Source organism: Odocoileus virginianus, chromosome 17 (genome assembly GCF_023699985.2).
Source record: "Odocoileus virginianus isolate 20LAN1187 ecotype Illinois chromosome 17, Ovbor_1.2, whole genome shotgun sequence".
In the NCBI taxonomy this organism is placed as follows: domain Eukaryota; kingdom Metazoa; phylum Chordata; class Mammalia; order Artiodactyla; family Cervidae; genus Odocoileus; species Odocoileus virginianus.
The window spans coordinates 37,234,347-37,254,081 of NC_069690.1; the positions used below are offsets into that span (position 1 = coordinate 37,234,347).

General features: G+C 41.7%; 1 protein-coding gene across 2 annotated transcripts; it reads left to right on the forward strand.

The window, feature by feature from the left end:
- Window positions 1-2,027: 2,027 nt before the first annotated feature.
- On the forward strand, window positions 2,028-19,732 carry MRPL45 (mitochondrial ribosomal protein L45). Of its 2 annotated transcripts, none has more exons than XM_070479359.1 (8): window positions 2,028-2,214; window positions 3,080-3,287; window positions 3,687-3,804; window positions 7,317-7,415; window positions 15,692-15,740; window positions 16,626-16,775; window positions 17,130-17,303; window positions 17,714-19,732. In XM_070479359.1, exons 2-8 carry the CDS (start codon window positions 3,119-3,121, stop codon window positions 17,798-17,800), a joined length of 846 nt encoding a protein of 281 aa, XP_070335460.1. In that variant the 5' UTR covers window positions 2,028-2,214; window positions 3,080-3,118; the 3' UTR covers window positions 17,801-19,732. The 2 variants fall into 2 exon arrangements, with proteins under 2 accessions (XP_070335460.1, XP_020735223.2); XM_020879564.2 differs by having other exon boundaries at window positions 2,032-2,214; window positions 3,110-3,287.
- The last annotated feature ends 3 nt before the right edge of the window (window positions 19,733-19,735 follow it).

Genomic DNA, 19,735 nt, shown 5'->3' on the forward strand with positions numbered 1-19,735 from the left:
TTACTTTACATCATTACAGTAGTTTTTGTTATACATTGAAATGAATTAGCCATGTATTTACATGTATTCCCCATCCCAGTCCCCCCTCCCATCTCCCTCTCCACCCGATCCCTCTGGGTCTTCCCAGTGCACCAGGCCCGAGCACTTGTCTCATGTACCCAACCTGGGCTGGTTATCTGTTTCACCCTAGATAATATACATGTTTCAATGCTGTTCTCTTGAAACATCCCACCCTCGCCTTCTCCCAGAGTCCACAAGTCTGTTCTATACATCTGAGTCTCTTTTTCTGTTTTGCATATAGGGTTATCGTTACCATCTTTCTAAAGTCCATATATATGTGTTAGTATACTGTAATGGTCTTTATCTTTCTGGCTTACTTCGCTCTGTATAATGGGCTCCAGTTTCATCCATCTCATTAGAACTGATTCAAATGAATTCTTTTTAATGGCTGAGTAATATTCCATGGTATATATGTACCACAGCTTCCTCATCCATTCGTCTGCTGATGGGCATCTGGGTTGCTTCCATGTCCTGGCTATTATAAACAGTGCTGCGATGAACATTGGGGTGCACGTGTCTCTTTCAGATCTGGAGGAAAACCAGTTTTAAAAAAACCAATTCATGTTCTACTTTGGGGAGCATAGAGTAGATAGGACTTCGTTAAGAAATAACTATATATATATCTCTCTCTCACTTAAATGCTTAATATATTCTTTAGCATATACATATTAACACCTAATTTCATGTCACTACTAATGTGTCATGCTATAGGTTCAAGGCTATGGCTAAGACTTGTGAGAAAATTCTTAGTCTTGAAGACTATATAGGTACTTTCCTGGTAGTCCAGTGGTTAAGACTGTGCTTCCACTGCAGACAGCACGAGCTCAATCCCTGGTTGGGGAACTAAAATCCCACAAGCTGCGGTGAAGCCAAAAAATGTGTGTGTGTGTGTGTGTGTGTGTGTGTGTGTGTGTACACAGTATAGTCAAAAAGTCAAGATTTAAGACATCAGATCCCCAAATCCAAAAGTAATCTCCCTTTCCTTTGACAGTCGTTAGCATTTTACTTGGACCTTTGTAGCAGTTCTATTCTAGCCTGTACAGCTCATAGATCCCAACTCATTGCAAAATACCATAGATAAGTGTTCAATAAACATTAATTGGCAGAATGAGATAAAATCCTAAGGGTAAGTATGAAAAGTGCTTATCATTCACCTATGGTTACAGTATTGGATTTTCCAGGATGATCCCAACAACATGAATCCTTTAACCACTTAATGTTAAGAAATACAGGACAGTAGTCAGTGCATGGGTTCTGGAGTTAGACTGCTTGAATTTGAATCCCAGTTCTGCCAATTATCAGCCGTGTGACCTTAAATAAATTACATACTTAATTTCGAGGCGCCGCATCTTTTTATTATATACAAGAAAATTACTAGTTTGTGATGAGATTTGAGTTAAAATATATAAAATACTCGGAAAATTGCCTGGCATCTGGAAAATGACTTCTAAGTATAAGCCATTTTTTTTTGTTAATAAAACCTGTGCCTCTGTCCCTAAATGGCAAACAAATGCTTTTGTCAGTCCACGTGTCTTTTTCTTCAATAAACACAGCCGTCATTAATTTCCTTAATTCGATAGAATATTCTTCTCACAGTATAGACTGGGAAAATCAGAGCTCCGGCTAAGGTTACCCACCATATGGGATATAGACCTAGAAGCTAGACATTTTTGTCCTTCCTAAGATCCAATAGGCACTGAAGAAAACACTTGTCTCAAAAGGGAAACATCTTTTCGTTCTTTACGGAATGGAAAAAAGGTGCAGCTCTGTCCCAAACCTTCTGGAATGCAGTAGTTCCTGGCCGCCAGAAAACTAGGTACGCAGGCGCGGTTGTGGCTCCACGCTCTCCGCCTGGCGCGTGACAACCGTGCTTCCACCCTACCCCCAACGCCATCTTACTGTGCATGCGCAGCTCAACTCCACCCTCGCTCCCTCCCGAACGCGTACGTGCGCGTTCGCGCCTTTCACACTTGGCGGAGGGCGCGTGCCCTGGAAAATTCCACGCCCGAGCTAGCTCCGCCCTATGCGCCTTCTTTCCAGCCGCCGGCTCTTCACTGTTTCCTTCCCAGCTGCCTTTGCGTGAGCAAAATGGCAGCCCCCATGCTGTGGAGTTTGTCTTGCTTATCCAGGGCTGTGGGACGGTGGTCTCGGCAGGTGGGTAGGGATGGGGTGGCTGGAAGTCTGGGGGCTGGAGGAGGACAGAGCAGAGGGAAATACTCACTTTACGGTTGTCCTTGGTGAACTTGGGCGATACAGATCATACCTAGGTAGAGAGCAGTTGAGGTAGGCGAGACACAGCTATTTTATAGCCCTGGTAGGGCTGGTAGGGCCTGGTAGGGCTGGTAGGGCTATCAGGGCGGACAAGTTCTCGGGGATTAAGTTTCTCCTGTTTGCCCTGGGTCTCACTGGCGTACGGGTGTTAAGTGGTAAAGTAGTAATGGTTTGGAAAGTGGTCTCGCTTCCCGTTGATTTTTTATAACTGTCCTAAATTGATCAGTAGCTGTAAAGGAGGGAGAATCGTTCCTGCCTGAACAAACCTCATGGTCAGCGAGAAAAGGGATCTGGCCTTTAAGGAGCTTATTGGTTAATTGGGAGCTAGAACGACAAAATAAAGTTTACGTTGAGGCTCCCAATAGAATGAGCACAAGGTAATCTGAGTAAATGTAGAGATCTCTGAGTTTAGGTAGAGCAGAAGAAAAGCGAGTACTGGGTTGGTGTTTAAGTTCCCCATCAGACCAAGCGTTCTTTCATCAGTCTGATCAACCTTGCTTTCATCAACTCTGCATCCTTGAGTTGGCATAGCCCTGTAGTATGAAAAGTTCTAAGAGAAAGCCTTTAGTAAAGGTTGAGTGGTATTAGTATTAGTAAAAGTTGCTTACTGGCTTTTAGTAAGAGACAGCTATAATTGTTAACATAGAAGCATTTCCCTATGATGTGTCGCTTTATAATTGTTCCTAAGCCATTCTTTGGATGTGCCCTTTCTATCTTTGCTTACAGTTTGTATAAGATTTTTTCCCAGGTTACCTAACCTTTTCCTGCTATCCTCCAGCCAATCCTGATGACTCAGTCCACAGCAGTAGTTCCAGTGAGAACTAAAAAACGTTTCACACCCCCTATTTATCAACCCAAATACAAAACAGAAAAAGAGTTCGTAGAATATGCCCGGAAAGCAGGACTGGTCATTCCTCAAGAAAGTTTGGAACGTCCCATACATGTGGCCTGTACAGGTAAAGCCCTAACCCAGTCCCCTTCTGTCAAAGCTCTTCTTGAAAAGTGGAATGATTTGGACTGTGAATGATAGCATTTAATTAACCCCCAAATCAGTTCAGATTCAATAATTTGTATACATTATATTTCATGAGGTCATCTTTGATCTTCTTTTCACAGTATTCCTAGAAGACCAGGGTAAAATTTCTCTGTTTTGTAAAAGAAGAAGCTAAGACTCTTTTGAAGACTAAGATTATCTTACTCTACTTTTTCTAATCCTGCATGATTTCCTCTGTATGGAAAAGTCTGTTGATATAGACTGTTTTGTATCCAGGAGCCCTCTCAATTTTGTAGGACCTCAAGATGACTTTTTCTCAATCTTACAATGCTTTCTTAGTTTTCTCCTTCTCTCTTTACAGCTGGTATCTTTGATGCCTATGTTCCTCCTGAGGGTGATGCCCGATTGTCATCTCTTTCTAAGGAAGGACTAGCACAGAGGACTGAGCGATTGAAGAAGAATGTGGCATCACAATTGTCGTAGGTATCTGAGACAGCTGGGAGTTAATATTAGAATAAAAATTTCTTGTTGCTACTTAATCCAGAGAGGCTGTCTTGGATTAATTGTGTATAACTCCTTTGATAACTTGACAGTATATTCTTTCCCTGTAATAGACTTAATGTATAATAGTATCGGCATTCTGAATCTTAGCATCTCAGCCTTGATTTGTCATTTTTCTCACATCATTTAGGAAGTTGACATTGAAGTTTGTAGGACACTTTTTTGATCACATATTTAACAATTTAGTAATAAGAGAGAGCATATTTATAAGAGAAATACCTGAGATTTTAAGAGAGTGAGAAAAACCAAAAGGCTTTAGAAGATAGACCTATTCTAGGGAGCTAATTGTGCTTTAGTTAAAGAGCAGAAGCCAAAACTGTCTTCTTAAAGAGATTTTCAGTATCTGTCACTCTGGCTCTGACTGTATCTAAATTATAGGCTCTTTAAGGTCATATATAGATTTCTATGCACAAGTGTATTGAGTTAGTGTCAATTCTTCATGTGGCTACAACATTCCTCTAAATACAGATCTTATCATATCAACACATCTGCCTCAGACTCCTTGTGGCTCCTTATTATCTGAAGAATAAAATATAGATTTCTTCAGTGGTATTCAGGGCTTTTTAAAAAAGAATTTGGCTCTTACCTTTCTCTCCACCATTGTCTATTTCATTTTTCTCATCCTAAACGTTAACATTTCCAAACTAATTGCTGGTTCCTTGACAATTGCTGTGCTGCGTCTCTCTGCACATCCTTTCCTCTGTCTGAAAGATGTCTTTTTTCCTCAAGCATTGTGTCTGCTGGTTTTTGTTTTTTTTTAATACTTATTTATTTTTGGCTGCAGTGGCTTCTCTTGTGGAGCACGGCCCTACACTCGGCTCTACACCCCACACTACATGTGGGCTTCAGTAGTTGTTGTGTGCGGGCTCAGTAGTTACGGCTGCTGGGCTCCATAGCACCGTAGCTGTGGCACAGAGGCCTAGTTGCCCTCAACATGTTGGATCTTCCCAATCCGGAATTGAACTGGTGTCCCTTGCATTGCAAGGCAGATTCTTAACTACTGGACCACCAGGCAAGCCCTGCTTTTTTTTTTATAATCATACCCCCAGTTCTTCCTTCTCCCCTGCCCTCCCCCTTGACAACCACAAGTCTGTTCTCTTTGTTTCTTTGTTGTTGTTCAGCTGCTAAGTTGTGTCCAATTCTTTGTGTCCCCATGAACTGCAGCACACCAGGCTTCCCTGTCTTTCACTATCTCCTGGAGTTTGCTCATGTCCATTGGGTCAGAGATGCCATCCAACCGTCTCATCCTCTATCTTCCCCTTTTCCTGCCCTCAATCTTTTTGAGCAGCAGGGTCTTTTCCAGTGAGTCAGCTCTTCGCATCAGGTGGCCAAAATATTGGAGTTTCAACTTCAGCATTAGTCCTTCCAGTGAATTTTCAGGGTTGATTTCCTTTTGGATTGACTGGTTTGATTTCCTTGCTGTCCAGGGGATTCTCAAGAGTCTTGTCCACAATCAAAAGCATCATTTCTTCAGTGCTCAACATTCTTTATGATCCACCTCTCACATCCGTACATGATTACTGGAAGAACCATAGCTTTGATTATGTTTGTGTTTAATAGATATGTTTCTTTCTGTGTTTTTTTTTGGCTGCACCATTCAGCATATGGGATCTTAGTATACCGACCAGAGGGATTAAACCTGCACTTGCTGCAGTGGAAACTCAGGGTCTTAACCACTGGACATCCCTGTGTTGTACTTTAGACTCCACATATAAGTGACATTGTATGTTGTTTGTTTTTCTCTTTCTGACTTAACTTTGTAACGTATGATAATCTCTAGGTCTGCTTTTAATTTCTGTGTCTGCTTCTAGCCTTCCCTGACTTTTTTTGGAGTTGCCTTTGTTATAACTGTATGCTTATTTTTACTATCTCTGATAACTTTGTATTGTGATGATTTCCTCTCATGTATTTCTCTCCTGGCTCGTGAACTCTTTGGTAGAAGAGTTCATGATGTTGACGAACACAACACTTATTGTCTAGGGGCGGAGACCAGTTACTGATTGTACACACATAATTACAGGTACGGTGAAGTATGAGTGCTATGGAAACACAGGACGGGGAAAGATAACTTTCCCTTCTGGGAGTTCAGAGTAGGCTTCTCTAAGAAAATGACATTAAAGCTGGGATCTAAAGGGTTGCTTGGAGTTAGCTGAGTAGAGAAATGTGGTGAGGAATAGCGTTCCAGGGAAACAAAATAAGGCTTTGAGGTGAAAAGAGTGTAAAGGAGTTGATTTTGTCAAATGCTTTTTTTCTGATCATTGACGTGATAATGTGACATTTGTCCTTTATTGTATTGATATGGTATATTACATTAATTGATTTTTTAGTGTTAAGCCAACCCTGCATTCCTGGGATAAATTCCTCTGGGTTATGGTGTCCCTCATCCTCTTAATACATTTCTGGTAGTACTGATTAGATCAGAATTCCCTGTTTACATTATTATAACTATGAAAACGCTATTGACAGCTGAGTCATGCAGTACATTATTATTACATTTCCTTTCCTGCATAATAGTTTTTTTTTTTAATTCCTGGCATTGTGTCTTTTTTTTCTCATTTCCTTATAGAATCCCTGGTTGTGTTAATTTTCTCTCACTGTGTAGAAAACATTATTTTATCAATCTCATCATAAAGAAGAAAGCCCTTTTGGAGCCTTCTTACCTTTTTTGGTCTTGATTGGTCACTCTTCAGGCTCACTGTACATTGTGGGGTCTACTTTTATCATCATCCTGCTAATCCATTGGCCTTGCTCTTATATATATTCCCTGTTTCCTGGATTTTATGTCTTTCTCCTTCATGTACATTCAGTTATTTTGGTGGTACACATTCTCTCGCAGCTTCCTGAGAAAGAGTGGAAGGTAAATAAATGAAATGTTGCAAGGCTAAGAAAAAGTCTTTCTTTTAGTCTCCCACTTCATTTATAATTTGCCCATAGGGCTTCCCTGGTGGTCCACTTGTTAAGACTTCACGCTTCTCCTGCAGGGGGCATAAGTTCAGTCCCTGGTTGGGGAACTAAGAACCTATCATGCTGTGCAGTGTGGCCAAAAAAATAAATAATTTGCCCAGATACAGAATTCTGGACTGGGAGTAATTATTTTCCCCATCAAAAATACTCCTCCATTGTCTTTCTAATCTTCTAACTTCTGATGTTGCTAGTTAGAAGCCCAATGTCTTTCTGACTCTTGAGCCTCTGTATGAAACCTGTTTTTTCTTCCTTAGTGCTTGTAGGATATTTTCTTTGATGTCAAAATTCCGGAAATTCACTATGAGAAGCTTTGGTTTTTCTTTAGAATAATTGATTTAAGTGTAAGTTAGAAGGCTGTATTTATAGGACTTGGCACATTCAAAAAACAATTACTGAATAAATGGACAGACATTAATGGAGGTAAAGTAAGCTGTTATTAAAATGATTCTCATGCTTAATTTTACAGGATCCGGAGGATAAAAGAAAGTGATCCTAGTTTTAAAGTAAAGGACTTCCCTGAAAAAGCCCAGGATATCTTCATTGAAGCTCACCTGTGTCTAAACAAGTACGTGAACTACCTGTCTTATACCTGTTATGTTCTCAGCAGCTATTATTCTAGGTTTGTTTTTTTTCTTTCTTCAGGTAAGAATTCTAGAGTGAGAGAGCTTCCTCTTTGGGAAATAATTGGAGCCTGGAGCTACCTTTGACTTCTTTCACTACGTCTGGGAATTTTCACCATTTGGTCTGGCTTAGCTCCACTGGCAAGTGTTAGGACTCTGCTTAATGGCAGCTGTTTTCACCCTACCTCATCCCTAACTCATCCTGATCCTTTCTGCGTGTTTGTCTTTTAGTCACTAAATCACGTCCAACCCTTTGCAACCCCACGGACTCTAGCCCGCCAGGCTTCGCTGTGTTATACTGTCTCTCGGAGTTTGGTCAGATTCATGTCCCTTGAGTCAATAATGCTGTCTAACCATCTCATCCTCTGTTGTCCGCTTCTCCTTTTGCCTTCAATCTTTCCCAGTATCAGGGTCTTTTCCAATGAGTTGGCTCTTCTCATCAGGTGGCCAACATGATGGAGCTTTGGCATCAGACCTTCCAATGTCTGATTGATCAGACCTTCCAGTCTCTGATTACTCAAGGTTGATTTTCTGTAGAATTGACAGGTGTAATGTCCTTGCAGTCTAGGGGACTCTCAAGAGTCTTTTCCAGCATCACAATTTGAAAGCATCAATTCTTCAGCACTCACCCTTCTTTATGGTCCAACTCTCACATTCATGTCTGACTACTGGAGAAACCATAGCTTTGACTCTACGTACCTTTGTCAGAAAAGTGATGTCTCTGCTTTATAATATGCTGTCTAGATTTGTCATAGCTTTTCTTCCAGAGAGCAGACATCTTTTAATTTCATGGCTACAGTCACTGTCTACAGTGATTTTGGAGCCCAAGAAAGTAAAATCTGTCACTGCTTCCACTTTTTCCCCTTCTGTTTGCCATGAAGCAATGGGACTGGATGCCATGATCTTAGTTTCTTGGATATTGAGTTTTAAGTCAGCCTTTTGACTCTCCTCTTTCATCCTCATCAAGAGGCTCTTTAGTTCCTCTTCACTTTCAGCCATTAGAGTGGTATCATTTGCATATCTGAGGTTGTTGATATTTCTCCCAGCAGTCTTGATTCCTGCTGTGATTCATCCAGCCCAGCATTTTGCGTGATGTACTCTGCATAGAAGTACATAAATAAGCAGGTGACAATATACAGCCTTATTGTATTCTTTTTCTAGTTTTGAACCAGTCAGTTATTTCATGTCCAGTCTGTTTCTTCTTGACCTGCATACAGGTTTCTCAGGAGACAGGTAAGGTGGTCTGCTATTCCCACCTCTAAGAATTTTCCAGTTTGTTGGGATCCACACAGTCAAAGGCTTTAGCTTAGTCAATGAAGGAGAAGTAGATGTTTTTCTGGAATTCCCTTGCTCTCTCTATAATCCAGCAAATGCTGGCAATTTGATCTCTGTTTCCTCTGCTTTTTCTAAACCCAGCTTGTACATCTGTAAGTTCTCAGTTCACATATTGCTGAAGCCTAGCTTGAAGACTTTGAGCATAACCTTACTAGCACGTGAAATGAGCACAATTGTTTGATAGCTTGGACATTCTTTGGCATTGCCCTTCTTTGGGATTGGAATGGAAACATCTTTTCCCATTGTGGCCACTGCTGAGTTTTCCAAATTGCTGACATATTGAGTGCAGCGCTTGAACAGCATCATCTTTTAGGATTTGAAATAGCTCAGCTGGAATTCCATCACCTACACTAGCTTTGCAAAACTGAAAGCAGATTGACTATATTCTTTGTAGCTGAAGATGGAGAGGCTCAATACAGTCAGCAAAAACAAGATCTGGAGCTGACTGTGGCTCAGATAATGAATTGCAAAATTCAGGCTTAAATTGAAGAAAGTAGGGAAAACCACTAGGTCACTCAGATATGACCTGAATCGATCCCTTATGAATTATACAGTGGAGGTGACAAATAGATTCAAAGGATTAGATCTGGTAGACAACGGTGCCTGAAGAACTATGGATGGAGATTTGAAACATTGTACAGGGGACGGTGGTGAAGACCATCCCCAAGAAAAAGAAATTCAAGAAGGCAAAGTGGTTGTCTGAGTAGGCTTTACAAATAGCTGAGGAAAGAAGAAGAGTGAAAGGCAAGCGAGAAAGGGAAAGATATACCCAATTGAATACAGAGTTAAAGAGAATAGCAAGGAGAGAGAAGGCCTTTTTAAATGAACAATGCAAAGAAATAGAGGAAAACAACAGAATGGGAAAGACTAGCGATCTCTTCAAGAAAATTGGAGATATCAAGGGAACATTTCATGCAAGTATGGGCACAATAAAGAATAGAGATCATACGGACCTAACAAGCAGAAGAGATTAAGAAGAGGTGTCAAGAATAGACAGAAGAACTATATTTTAAAAAGTTAGTGATCGAGATAACCATGATAGTGTGGTCACTCAGCTAGAGCCAGATATCCTAGAGTGTGAAGTCAAGTGGGCCTTAGGAAGCATTACTTCAAACAAAGCTAGTGGAGGTGATGGAATTCCAGCTGAGCTATTTAAAATCTTAAAAGATGATGCTGTTCAAGTCAGCAATTTGGAAAACTCAGCAGTAGCCACAGTTGGGTTGCTATTTTGTTATTGGGTTGCAGGAGCTCTTTATGTGTTCTGGATAGTAATCCCATATCTGATATATGCTTTGTAAATATTTTCTCCCATTTCATGGGTTTTGACTTTCTTGGTAGTGTACTTTGATATAAGAACATTTTAATTTTGATTAAGTCCAAGTTACATGTTTTTTCTTTTGTTGTGTGAGTTTTTAGTGTCAAATCTACAAATCATTGCCAAATCCAGTGTCATGGAATTTTTCCCCTATGTTTTCTTCTAAGAGTTTTAGATTTGGTTCTCACATTTTGGTCTTTGATCCCTTTTGAGTTAATTTTGTGTATGCTGTAAAGTAAGCATCCAACTTCATTTTTTTAATAATATGACATGTATTTATTTGTTTATTTTTGGCTGTGCTGGATCTTCTGTTGCTGTGCTCAGACTTTCTCTAGTTGCACCAAGCCAGGGCTGTTCTTTATTGTGGTACATGAGCCTCTCATTGCAGTGGCGTCTTCTGTTGCAGAGCAAGGGCTCTAGGCACCCCGGCTTCAATAGCTGGGGCTTGAGGGCCGTAGAGCGTGGGCTCAGTCGTCGTGGCGCACGAGATTCATTGGTCCCAGGTGTGTGGGACCTTCTGGAACCAGGGATTGAACCAGCGTTCCCTGAATAGGCAGGCGGATTCTTAACCACTGGACCACCAGGGAAGTCCCAGTGGTATACCTTTCTGATTCCCTTCTTTCCTTTTCTATAGATTAAAAAAAAAATATTTTCTTAATGGTTACTTTGGGGATTAGAATTAGTATCTTAACAGTCTAGTGTGGATAATATCAAAGTTTCAACAGTGTACTAGCAGTCTGCTCCTATGTATCTCTGTCCCTTCCCCTTTGCATCGTTACTGCCACTGATTATATGTTTATACATTATGTGCCCATAACATAGATTTGTAACTGATGTTTTATGCATGTGCCTTTTAAATCAAATAGGAAAAAGCAGGAATTACAGATCAGAAGTACAAGAATACTGGCTTTTATGTTTACCTATATAGTAACCTGTACCAGTGCTAATTATTTCTTCTTATTGCTTTAAGTTACTGTCTAGTGTCCTTTCATTTAGGTCTGAAAACTCCTTTAGTATATCTAATAGGACAGATCTCCTGGTAATAAACCCTCTCAATTTTTATTTATCTGAAAATATCTACAATTCTCTTTCATTCTTTTTTTTTTTTATCTCTTACGATACCTCATGGCATGTGGAACTTCCCAGACCAGGGATTTAACCCATGTCCCCTGAAGTGGAAGTGCAGAATCTTAACCACTGAGCCACCAAGGAAGCCCTTTCCTTCATCCTTACTGTCTAGAATTCTTAGTTGACAGATTTTCTTTTAAGCCTTTAAATATATCATCCCACTCCCTTTTGGCCTCCACAGTTTCTCATAAGAAATCAACTGTAACCTTTTTAAGGTCCCTTGTATGTGACAAATAACTTCTCTTTTGTTGCTTTTAAAATTCTCTCTTTGTCTTTTGGTTTTGACACTTGTACCTTGTCTCAGTGTGGATTTCTTTGAGTTCTCTCTGCTTGGAGTTTGTGGAGTTTCTTGGATATGAACATTCATTTCTTTTACCAGATTTGGAATGTTTTCAGCCATTCTTTCTATTCTTTCTTGTTTTGGCTACACTATGCATTATGTGGGAACTTCCCTGATCAGGGATTGAACCTGTGCCCCCTGAAGTGGAAGCACAGACTCTTAACCCCTAGACCCTTAGGGAAGTTCCTTCAGCCATTATTTCTTCAAATGTTTTTTTTTTTTTGCCTCCTCTCTTCTCCTTCTTGGACTCCTATGATATGGGTGTTGATGCACTTGACACTGTCCTATAGGTACCTCAGTCTCTACTCATTTTTCTTCATTTTTTTCTTCTCTTTGCTCCTTAGATTGGATACTTTCAATAGTTTTATCCTTAAGTTATGTGGCTCAGCTGGTAAAGAATCCACCTGCAATGCGGGAGACCTGGATTCGATTCCTGGGTTGGGAAGATCCCCTGGAGAAGGGAAAGACTACCCACTCCAGTATTCTGGCCTAGAGAATTCCATGGACTGTATAGTCCATGGGGTCGCAAAGAGTCGGACACAACTGAGCAACTTTCACTTGCTCCTTAGATTGGACACTTTCAGTAGTTTTATCCTCCGGATAACTGATCCATTGTTTCTGCCTGCTCAGATCTGCTGTTCAACCCCTGTAGTGAATTTTTTTAAGTCTTTATTGAATTTGTTACAATATTGCTTTTTTTTTTTTTAAGATTTTTTTTTTTAATCTAAACCATTTTTAAAAGTCTTTATTGAATTTATTACATATTGCTTTTGCTTTTTTGGCCACACGGTATGTGGAATCTTAGCTCCCTGACCAGGGATTGAACTCACGCCCCTTGCAGTGGAAGGCGAATTCTTAACCACTGGACCACTAGGGGAGTCCCTGCTGCTTTTTTTTTTTTAAATGTGTTGGCTTTTTGCCCAGGAGATACGTGGGATCTTAGCTCCCCGACCAGGAATTGAACCTGCACCCCCTGCACTGGAAGGCGAAATCCTAACCACTGCACTGCCAGGGAAGTCCCTAACCCCTGTAGTGAATTTTTAATTTCTTTCACTGTATTTTGCAGTTCTAGAATTTGTTTGGTTCATTTTCATAATTTTTATCTCTTTACTGATATACTTATTTTGTAGATTGTTTTCGAATTTCCTTTAGTCCTTTTTCCCTGGTTGCCTTTATCTCAATGAACATGTAGGACAATTGATTTAATGTCTTTGGCTAGTAATTCTAATGTCTGGGCTTCCTCAGGGATGGCTTCTGTCAAAAATTTTTTCCTGTAAGTGGGCCATACTTTCATGTTTCTTGGTATACTTTGTAATTTTTTGTTGAGAATTGGACATTCTGAGTATTATTATGTGGTAACTCTGAAAATCAGATTGCTCTGCTCCTCAGGAATTGCTGACTTTGTTGATTAGTGCCACTGCCATCCATTTGTGACTTTTCCAAACTAATACTGCTAAGTGTGTGTTCTTTGTTGTGGGTAGTAGTCATTGAAGTTTCCGTTCCATTATCTCTGCAGTCAGCCAGTGACCTGACAAAGATTTCCTAAATTGTCTGACTGAATAAAAACAAAATAGGTGTTCTTTCCCCTTTATCCCTTTGTATCTGTTGCTGGGAAAAGCTGCTGCAGCCAGCAGGGCTGAAACCATGGCATGGTTTGTGTGGGTCTCTCTGCCGTCCACCAGATTGACCAGAATGTGCACACTCAAATTTTGGAGGGGAAGGTCCTTGCTGCCTGCCCAAGTACCCGCCATCCACTCCAGAGCTCAGACCACTGTCCCACAGTCATGGCAGGCCTGAGGGAAAGAGGAGGGTATGTGGTTTGTACATGTTCTTAAATCCAAGCTCACTGGCTTCTCCCTTCATCAGGCACTCCCCTGGTTGTTATAAATATCCAGAGTTCTGAGATTTTGTTTTTCTTATTTATCAGTTATTTCAGTGAAGGGACCCACCCCTAGTGCTTCCTGGTGTGTCGTTTTGTTTGATGTCTGTGTCTGTTGATTTTGCTAACTTGATTCCAGGTCTGTTTTGTAGTGTTGATGATGGAGTGTGTTTCTTCTGAGGGAATTCCAGACAACCTAAGTTATGAATATGCTCCTAGAGAGGTTTTCTCTGTGTGTTTCTGCCAGATCCTCTAGGGATAGTGTTGGCAAAGTGTTAGTTTTTATGTTAATTTCTTAGTTTAGGAATTCTTGCATCATAGAGATAACTGTAAATTTTGTGTCCACATTTGAGTATAATGTGTACTTAGCGCTTTAATTTTTCAGTTTTCGTGGGGTTTTTTTGTTGTTTGTTATTTAGATTTTCCCCCCTGCTCAGAGCTCTAGACAGAGGGAAGCTTTGTCTCTAGGTTGGTGGACTATTTTTCTAGTTTCCTTTTCCTGCAGGTGCCAGACTTTTTTGAGGGTCATAGCTTTATACAGGGATTTCAATTTCAACTCCCTGTCCTTCCAACGTCCTGGGTTTTAGGAGATGTCAAGCTCTAGTCATCAGATCCTATTTCTGGATCCCTAAGTCATCTCTTACCTGGTTGTGGTATCAGGTTATGTTCTTTCCATTCTACTTTTAATTCCCTCTTCCTCTCTGGCACCCATGGACTTAGCTTCCTTTCTTGTGTACTAGGCTAGAGATTTAAAAATGTGTGTGTGTCTGTGTTTATTATATTCTCTCCAACCTTTCTGGATGTTTACAGTGGGAGGGTAAGTTTTATTGCAAACTTACTTATAGGATAAGTTCTCTTACAAAATACTGAGTCAGCTCATAAAAGGGGGAGTTTATTCTCTACTGAAGATTTCTAGGCCAAGATAGTGATGAGGAAGAATTCATTGAGAGGTGCCAGGCGTGGTGGTTGTGGCACCTATCACCACAACTTGGTCAGTCTAGAGCTACAGTGAGGGGAAATGACTCAGTCTTTTTTATTTGGAACAGAAGTGGAAGTGAAATGAATAGAACTAACCTATCACCCACCCTGGCATTAGAGACACAGTTTTTCAAAGAGCAAGACTTAAACCACTCAGGAAGTGTTAAATTGCAGAAGATAAAAAACAAAAAACAAAAAAAAGCAACAAAAAAAATAAATTGCAGGAGAAAGTCATGAATGTGTATCTAAAAGAAACTAATCTGTGGTCTTAGGTTTACTTGAAGCCTACTTCAGTGAGGAACCCTCCTAAAATCTTACATGTTCAGGAGCTTGGGTTTGTTGTCTCATTTTCTTACCAAATAGAATCAGCATAACTTGGTCACTCTGGCAGCCCCAAAGATGGGATGGAGGGATAGTTTGTGTGGAAAGGACCAGAAATGACAAGTGGTTACCTTTTATTTTTTCCAAACCTTAAGCTTTTTATTTTGTATTGGGGTATAGCTATTTAATGGAAGCCGTTGACTTCCCTGGTAGCTCAGACAGAAAGCGTCTGCCTACAATGCAGGAGACCCGGGTTCGATCCCTGGGTCAGGAAGGTCCCCTGGAGAAGGAAATGGCAAACCACTCCAGTACTCTTGCCTGGAAAATCCCATGGACAGAGAAGCCTGGTAGGCTATAGTCCATCATGTCGCAAAGAGTCAGACATGACTGAGTGACTTCACTTTCTTTCTATAGCTGTTTGACAGTGTTGTAGTTTCAGATTAACAGTGAATGGACTCAACCATACTGGTTATCTCTTGGCTAGTTTCAAGGATGAAAGTATAAGAAATAAGGCTAAGCAGTTGGTAGTGATGATATATCCATGGTAAGAGGAGATAAGTTGAGCTTTTGATTGTTGTTTGTGTTGAATCTTGTTCCAGCTTAGAACAGAAATCAGTCCCCATGTCCCAGTGAAGGTCTTTTACCCATCTCAAGGATGGATAGTAATTTCAGAGAAATTTCTTTCTGCTCCTGAGATTCAAACATAACTTTGCACTGCTTTTAGAGTTCATGGTTTTCCGAGAAATCATGTTATTCTTCATCTTTGTGTCTCTAGGACTTAGTATATTACCTGGTTTATAGTAGGTGTGCAGAAAATATTTGTAAAAATGAAGGGAATGGTTTTCCATTTTCAGGGCCATTTTCAACTTTCATATAGAATATCATAAAAGCAGTAGTCAATGATACAAATTTCTTTCCTTTTTAGCTCAGACCATGACCGACTTCATACCTTGGTAACCGAAAACTGTTTTCCGGTAGGTTCTCACCTTCCTTAGAGTTGTGGGATGCCTGAGTCGACAGATTCTAGATAGCACCGGAGTTTTCTTAAGGATCAGTTTTGAGAGTACAGGAAGTTTAAGGCACAAGGCTGAAGTTCCTTATGTTTGGCTGCGTGGTAATGACTTGCTGTGGAGTCTGGTAAAGGCCTTGCAGCTGCAGATAGAGGTCCCTGAGCAAGCAGTACTGAGACTACAGATCCTGAGGGGAGGGGATGGTCACTTTAGGCCTGTGCTACAATAAAGGACTTAACCAGTGTGCATGAGGCTTACACTGTGTGGTAACAAGGGTCCTAGGTACTCTGGGAGACTCCTGCCAATTGAGGACTTTGTGGTTTAGTTAGAAGTTCAAGAGTAAGAATTTCAGTTGCTCTCAGTTCTGCCTCATCCCCCCAGGCACAAGTATAGCTATCCTAGTCTAAGCAGGTTATTAACCTTTATAAAAGTCTATCAAATTCCTATAAAAACTGCCGAAAGGTAAGAAGAAAAAAAACATGCGGCCAACAGAAATGCATGCAATAATGAGCAGATTATGAAAGTGTGTGGGAGGGATAACATATTAGGTAAGCTGGCAGTTTGGAATGAGGTCTTCATTGATTTGGAGAAGGGTCCTCCAGATGGTAATTGGCTCTTGAGTCATGATTTAGAAACGAAAAGCAAGTTGTTGTAAGGTGAGCTTGAGCAGTAGCTTAAGCAAAGTTTAGAAAAGTGAGGCAGAAAATAAGCACCAGTGCACATTTGCTGGGAAACGTTGCATGTTGACTGTGGCATTGCAAGAAGAGGAAGCATGGAAATAAGCACCCACTTCCCTAAGGGGGCGGGGTGTGCAGGCCGGAATCCAGTTGAACTCTTCTCTGCCCTCAGGACATGGTCTGGGACATCAAATACAAGACTGTCCGCTGGAGCTTCGTAGAATCTTTAGAGCCACCCCAGGTGGTGCAGGTTCGCTGTTCGAGTCTGGTGACCCAAAGCAACGCGTATGGCCAGGTCACCGTCCGCATGCACACCCGGCAGGTAGAGGCACCAGTCTGCTTTCCTCCCAGCTTTTCTTCACTCTCAGGTTGAGCACCTACCTCTGAGTCCTGGGTATAGCTACCCAGGACTGTGAGTTCTAAGGAAAGGCTCACCATGGTCTTTCTTGCCTTGTCACTCTACCCTTCCCACTGCTGTATGTTAGCTGTGAACACAGGTGTGGGGATATTATTTCCTCCCCTTTCTGGAATCCTTCCACTCCCTCCACCCTGACCGCTCTCCCCCCTCAGTCAAAAACCCTCTAAGAGTAAAGTGTCAGTGGTTGATCGGTTAGTCTGGATTCAGAATTAAACAACTCTGAGGACTAACCAACTTGATGTGCTTTCATCTTTGCAGACTCTGGCCATCTATGACCGGTTTGGCCGGTTGATGTATGGACAGGAAGATGTGCCCAGGGATGTCCTGGAGTATGTTGTCTTTGAAAAGCATCTGGCAAATCCCTATGGCAGCTGGAGAATGCATGGCAAGATCATTCCCCCATGGGCACCCCCTAAGCAGCCCATCCTTAAGGTAAAGCAGCTTGCATGGTTTAAGGTGTGCTAAGTTGCTTGAGTCTTATGTCCACCTCTTTGCAACCCCATGTATTGTAGCCCACCAGGATCCTCTGTCCATGGGATTATCCTGGGAAGAATACTGGAGTGGGTTGCCATGTCCTCCTCCAGGGGATTTTCCCCACCCAGGAATTGAACCCCCCGCATCTTACGTCTCTTGTATTGGCAGATGGGTTCTTTACCCCTAGGGCCACCTGGTTTAAGACATGGCATCCTCAGCCACTCCTGTTGGGCACCTCCTAGTGGAGAGGGAAGGTGATGCAGCCCCAGGAAGAGGAATCCTTTGGGGATGGGCCTGGAGGCAGGCATGGATCTCTTGGGTAAACCCTGGACTCGGACAGTAGATAACACAGCTTCCTGCTGTTTCAGACGGTGATGATCCCTGGCCCCCAGCTGAAACCTGGGGAAGAGTATGAAGAGCTGCAAAGAGAGGCCCATAAGCCTCAGCTAGCGTGACGGCAAGAATGATTCCTGGGGTGAAGCATGGATGATGAGGCAGCTGGAAGCTGTGACGTCACCTGTCTTCTTCTCACTGTGGGAAGAACTGCCTTTGTTCGCTCTTGCCCTGCGTGGGTCTTTTAAGCAGTCTTAGCCTCAATAACAGCTGCTGCTGGTTGGGCCCTGGTGGGTTGGGTCTATGCACAGCAGTGGCTTCACTTCTTTTTTTCCATCTTATATCTTGTTTCTAACTCTAGATGAAAGGCGGTATGTTTCAAAGAACATGATACCAGCTTTCCCATAGCAAAAACTGTCAGGAGCAAACTGGCAGGACTTTCTAATTACAGGGCAGGGATCAGAGTTGGAAATAAAACACTATCAAGTATTAGACAAATTGTGGTGGGTTCTCTACATTTCTCCTGGTTCAGGCTGGAAGTGGACAAGCCTTCAGATGGTAGAAGTGGAAGTTAACTGTGACTGATGTGACTTATAGGAAACCCAGACTTGAGAAAAATAATTAGTATTTATAAAAGTGATGTCATTTAAGGGGGTCTCTTCTCATACACTGATTCACTAAATCAGTATCTGTATTTCACAAATGAATGTAAATCCAAAGAAATCATTTAGCCCTCAGCTTTTAGATTTTGTTTTTAATTATCAACTGGTGTAATCCCAGGAGGCGTTGGTGGAGGCAGGGGCCATGGAAGTGTGGATACATTTGGGAAATTCATCAGTAAGACTTGGTTCCCTGGTTTCTAGCACCTTTTGGAGATGGTGACTGTTTTTCCAGCCCAAATTTGGAGGCAAAGATTCCAGGATATGAACCTGTGGAGTGTGAAACAGCCCAGCTCCTACTTGTGCCTTAGCTCCAGCTGGAGGAGGATGTAGGACTTCACATGCTCATGTCCTGGGTCATCTGAGGTGTGACAGGGAAGTCACTGTCCCAGCAGCAAGCTTGGCTTGTAGCACTATTACACTGATAGCCCATGAGGTCTCCCCTTAAAAATTAGAACCTTAATTCTCATATTTCTATGTTTTAAGTCTAGAATTTTCTTTTAAGGAGTTTATCACTTGGCTAAGGATTAATCTGTTCTGACTTTACCTTGAGAGTAGAGTCCAAAGAAACCAATCAGGTTGAAAATAACCTGACTCCTCTCTGTAAAGCGACCATCTCAACAAAGCAGCAAACAGACCAGGCCTCACTGGGGAGAACTAAGGTTTTAACAACAGCTGCCAACACAGAAACGAGATGTGTATGCTTAGGGGAGAGGCAGCACTAGCGGGTTAATCCAAAGCAGCCACTCTCATCATGCTACTTAGTCTCAACCCTTTGGGCTTAAAAATGTACATCAGTCTCCAGCATTGCTGCCCAAGTGAGGTTTGGTTGTATCCTATTTGCCTGAGCCCCAGATTAAGGCAAAATGAGAAGGAAAGTGCTTTCAGTAGGATCCAGAGCTGGGTGGGTGTGGAGTAAGGGGGAGGCAGTCCTGGGTGGGACAGGGAGCAGAGAAAGCACACTTAATGACCAAACAGCATTTTGATTTCTATGAAAAAAAATATATATATATAAAATTTTCAAATAAGCTATTTCACCCCACTTCCCTAGATCTGTCTCAGGGGTCTGTAGATAATCCTAAATAGCAGCTAAGCAATAGCTGCCACCAGGGAGCCAGAGGATAAGTGCAGTTTTCATTTCCCTTTGGGGTCAAATCCAGCTGAGCGGATGGCCCAGATGTACAGGATTGGCTCGAAGGGCCGGGCAGAGACCATCTGCAATGCCAGCCATGTAGCTGGGCACTGGCTGAGAATTAGCCAGACCACCCCATAGTCTCTAAGGCTGCAGTGTGGCTACCTTGGACTTTAGAGCAGGCACTGTCTTTTCCTTACCTGTCTACTATTACTGTTTAGAAATGTTGAAAAAATAAATTTACCATAACAAGTTTGAAGCAACTA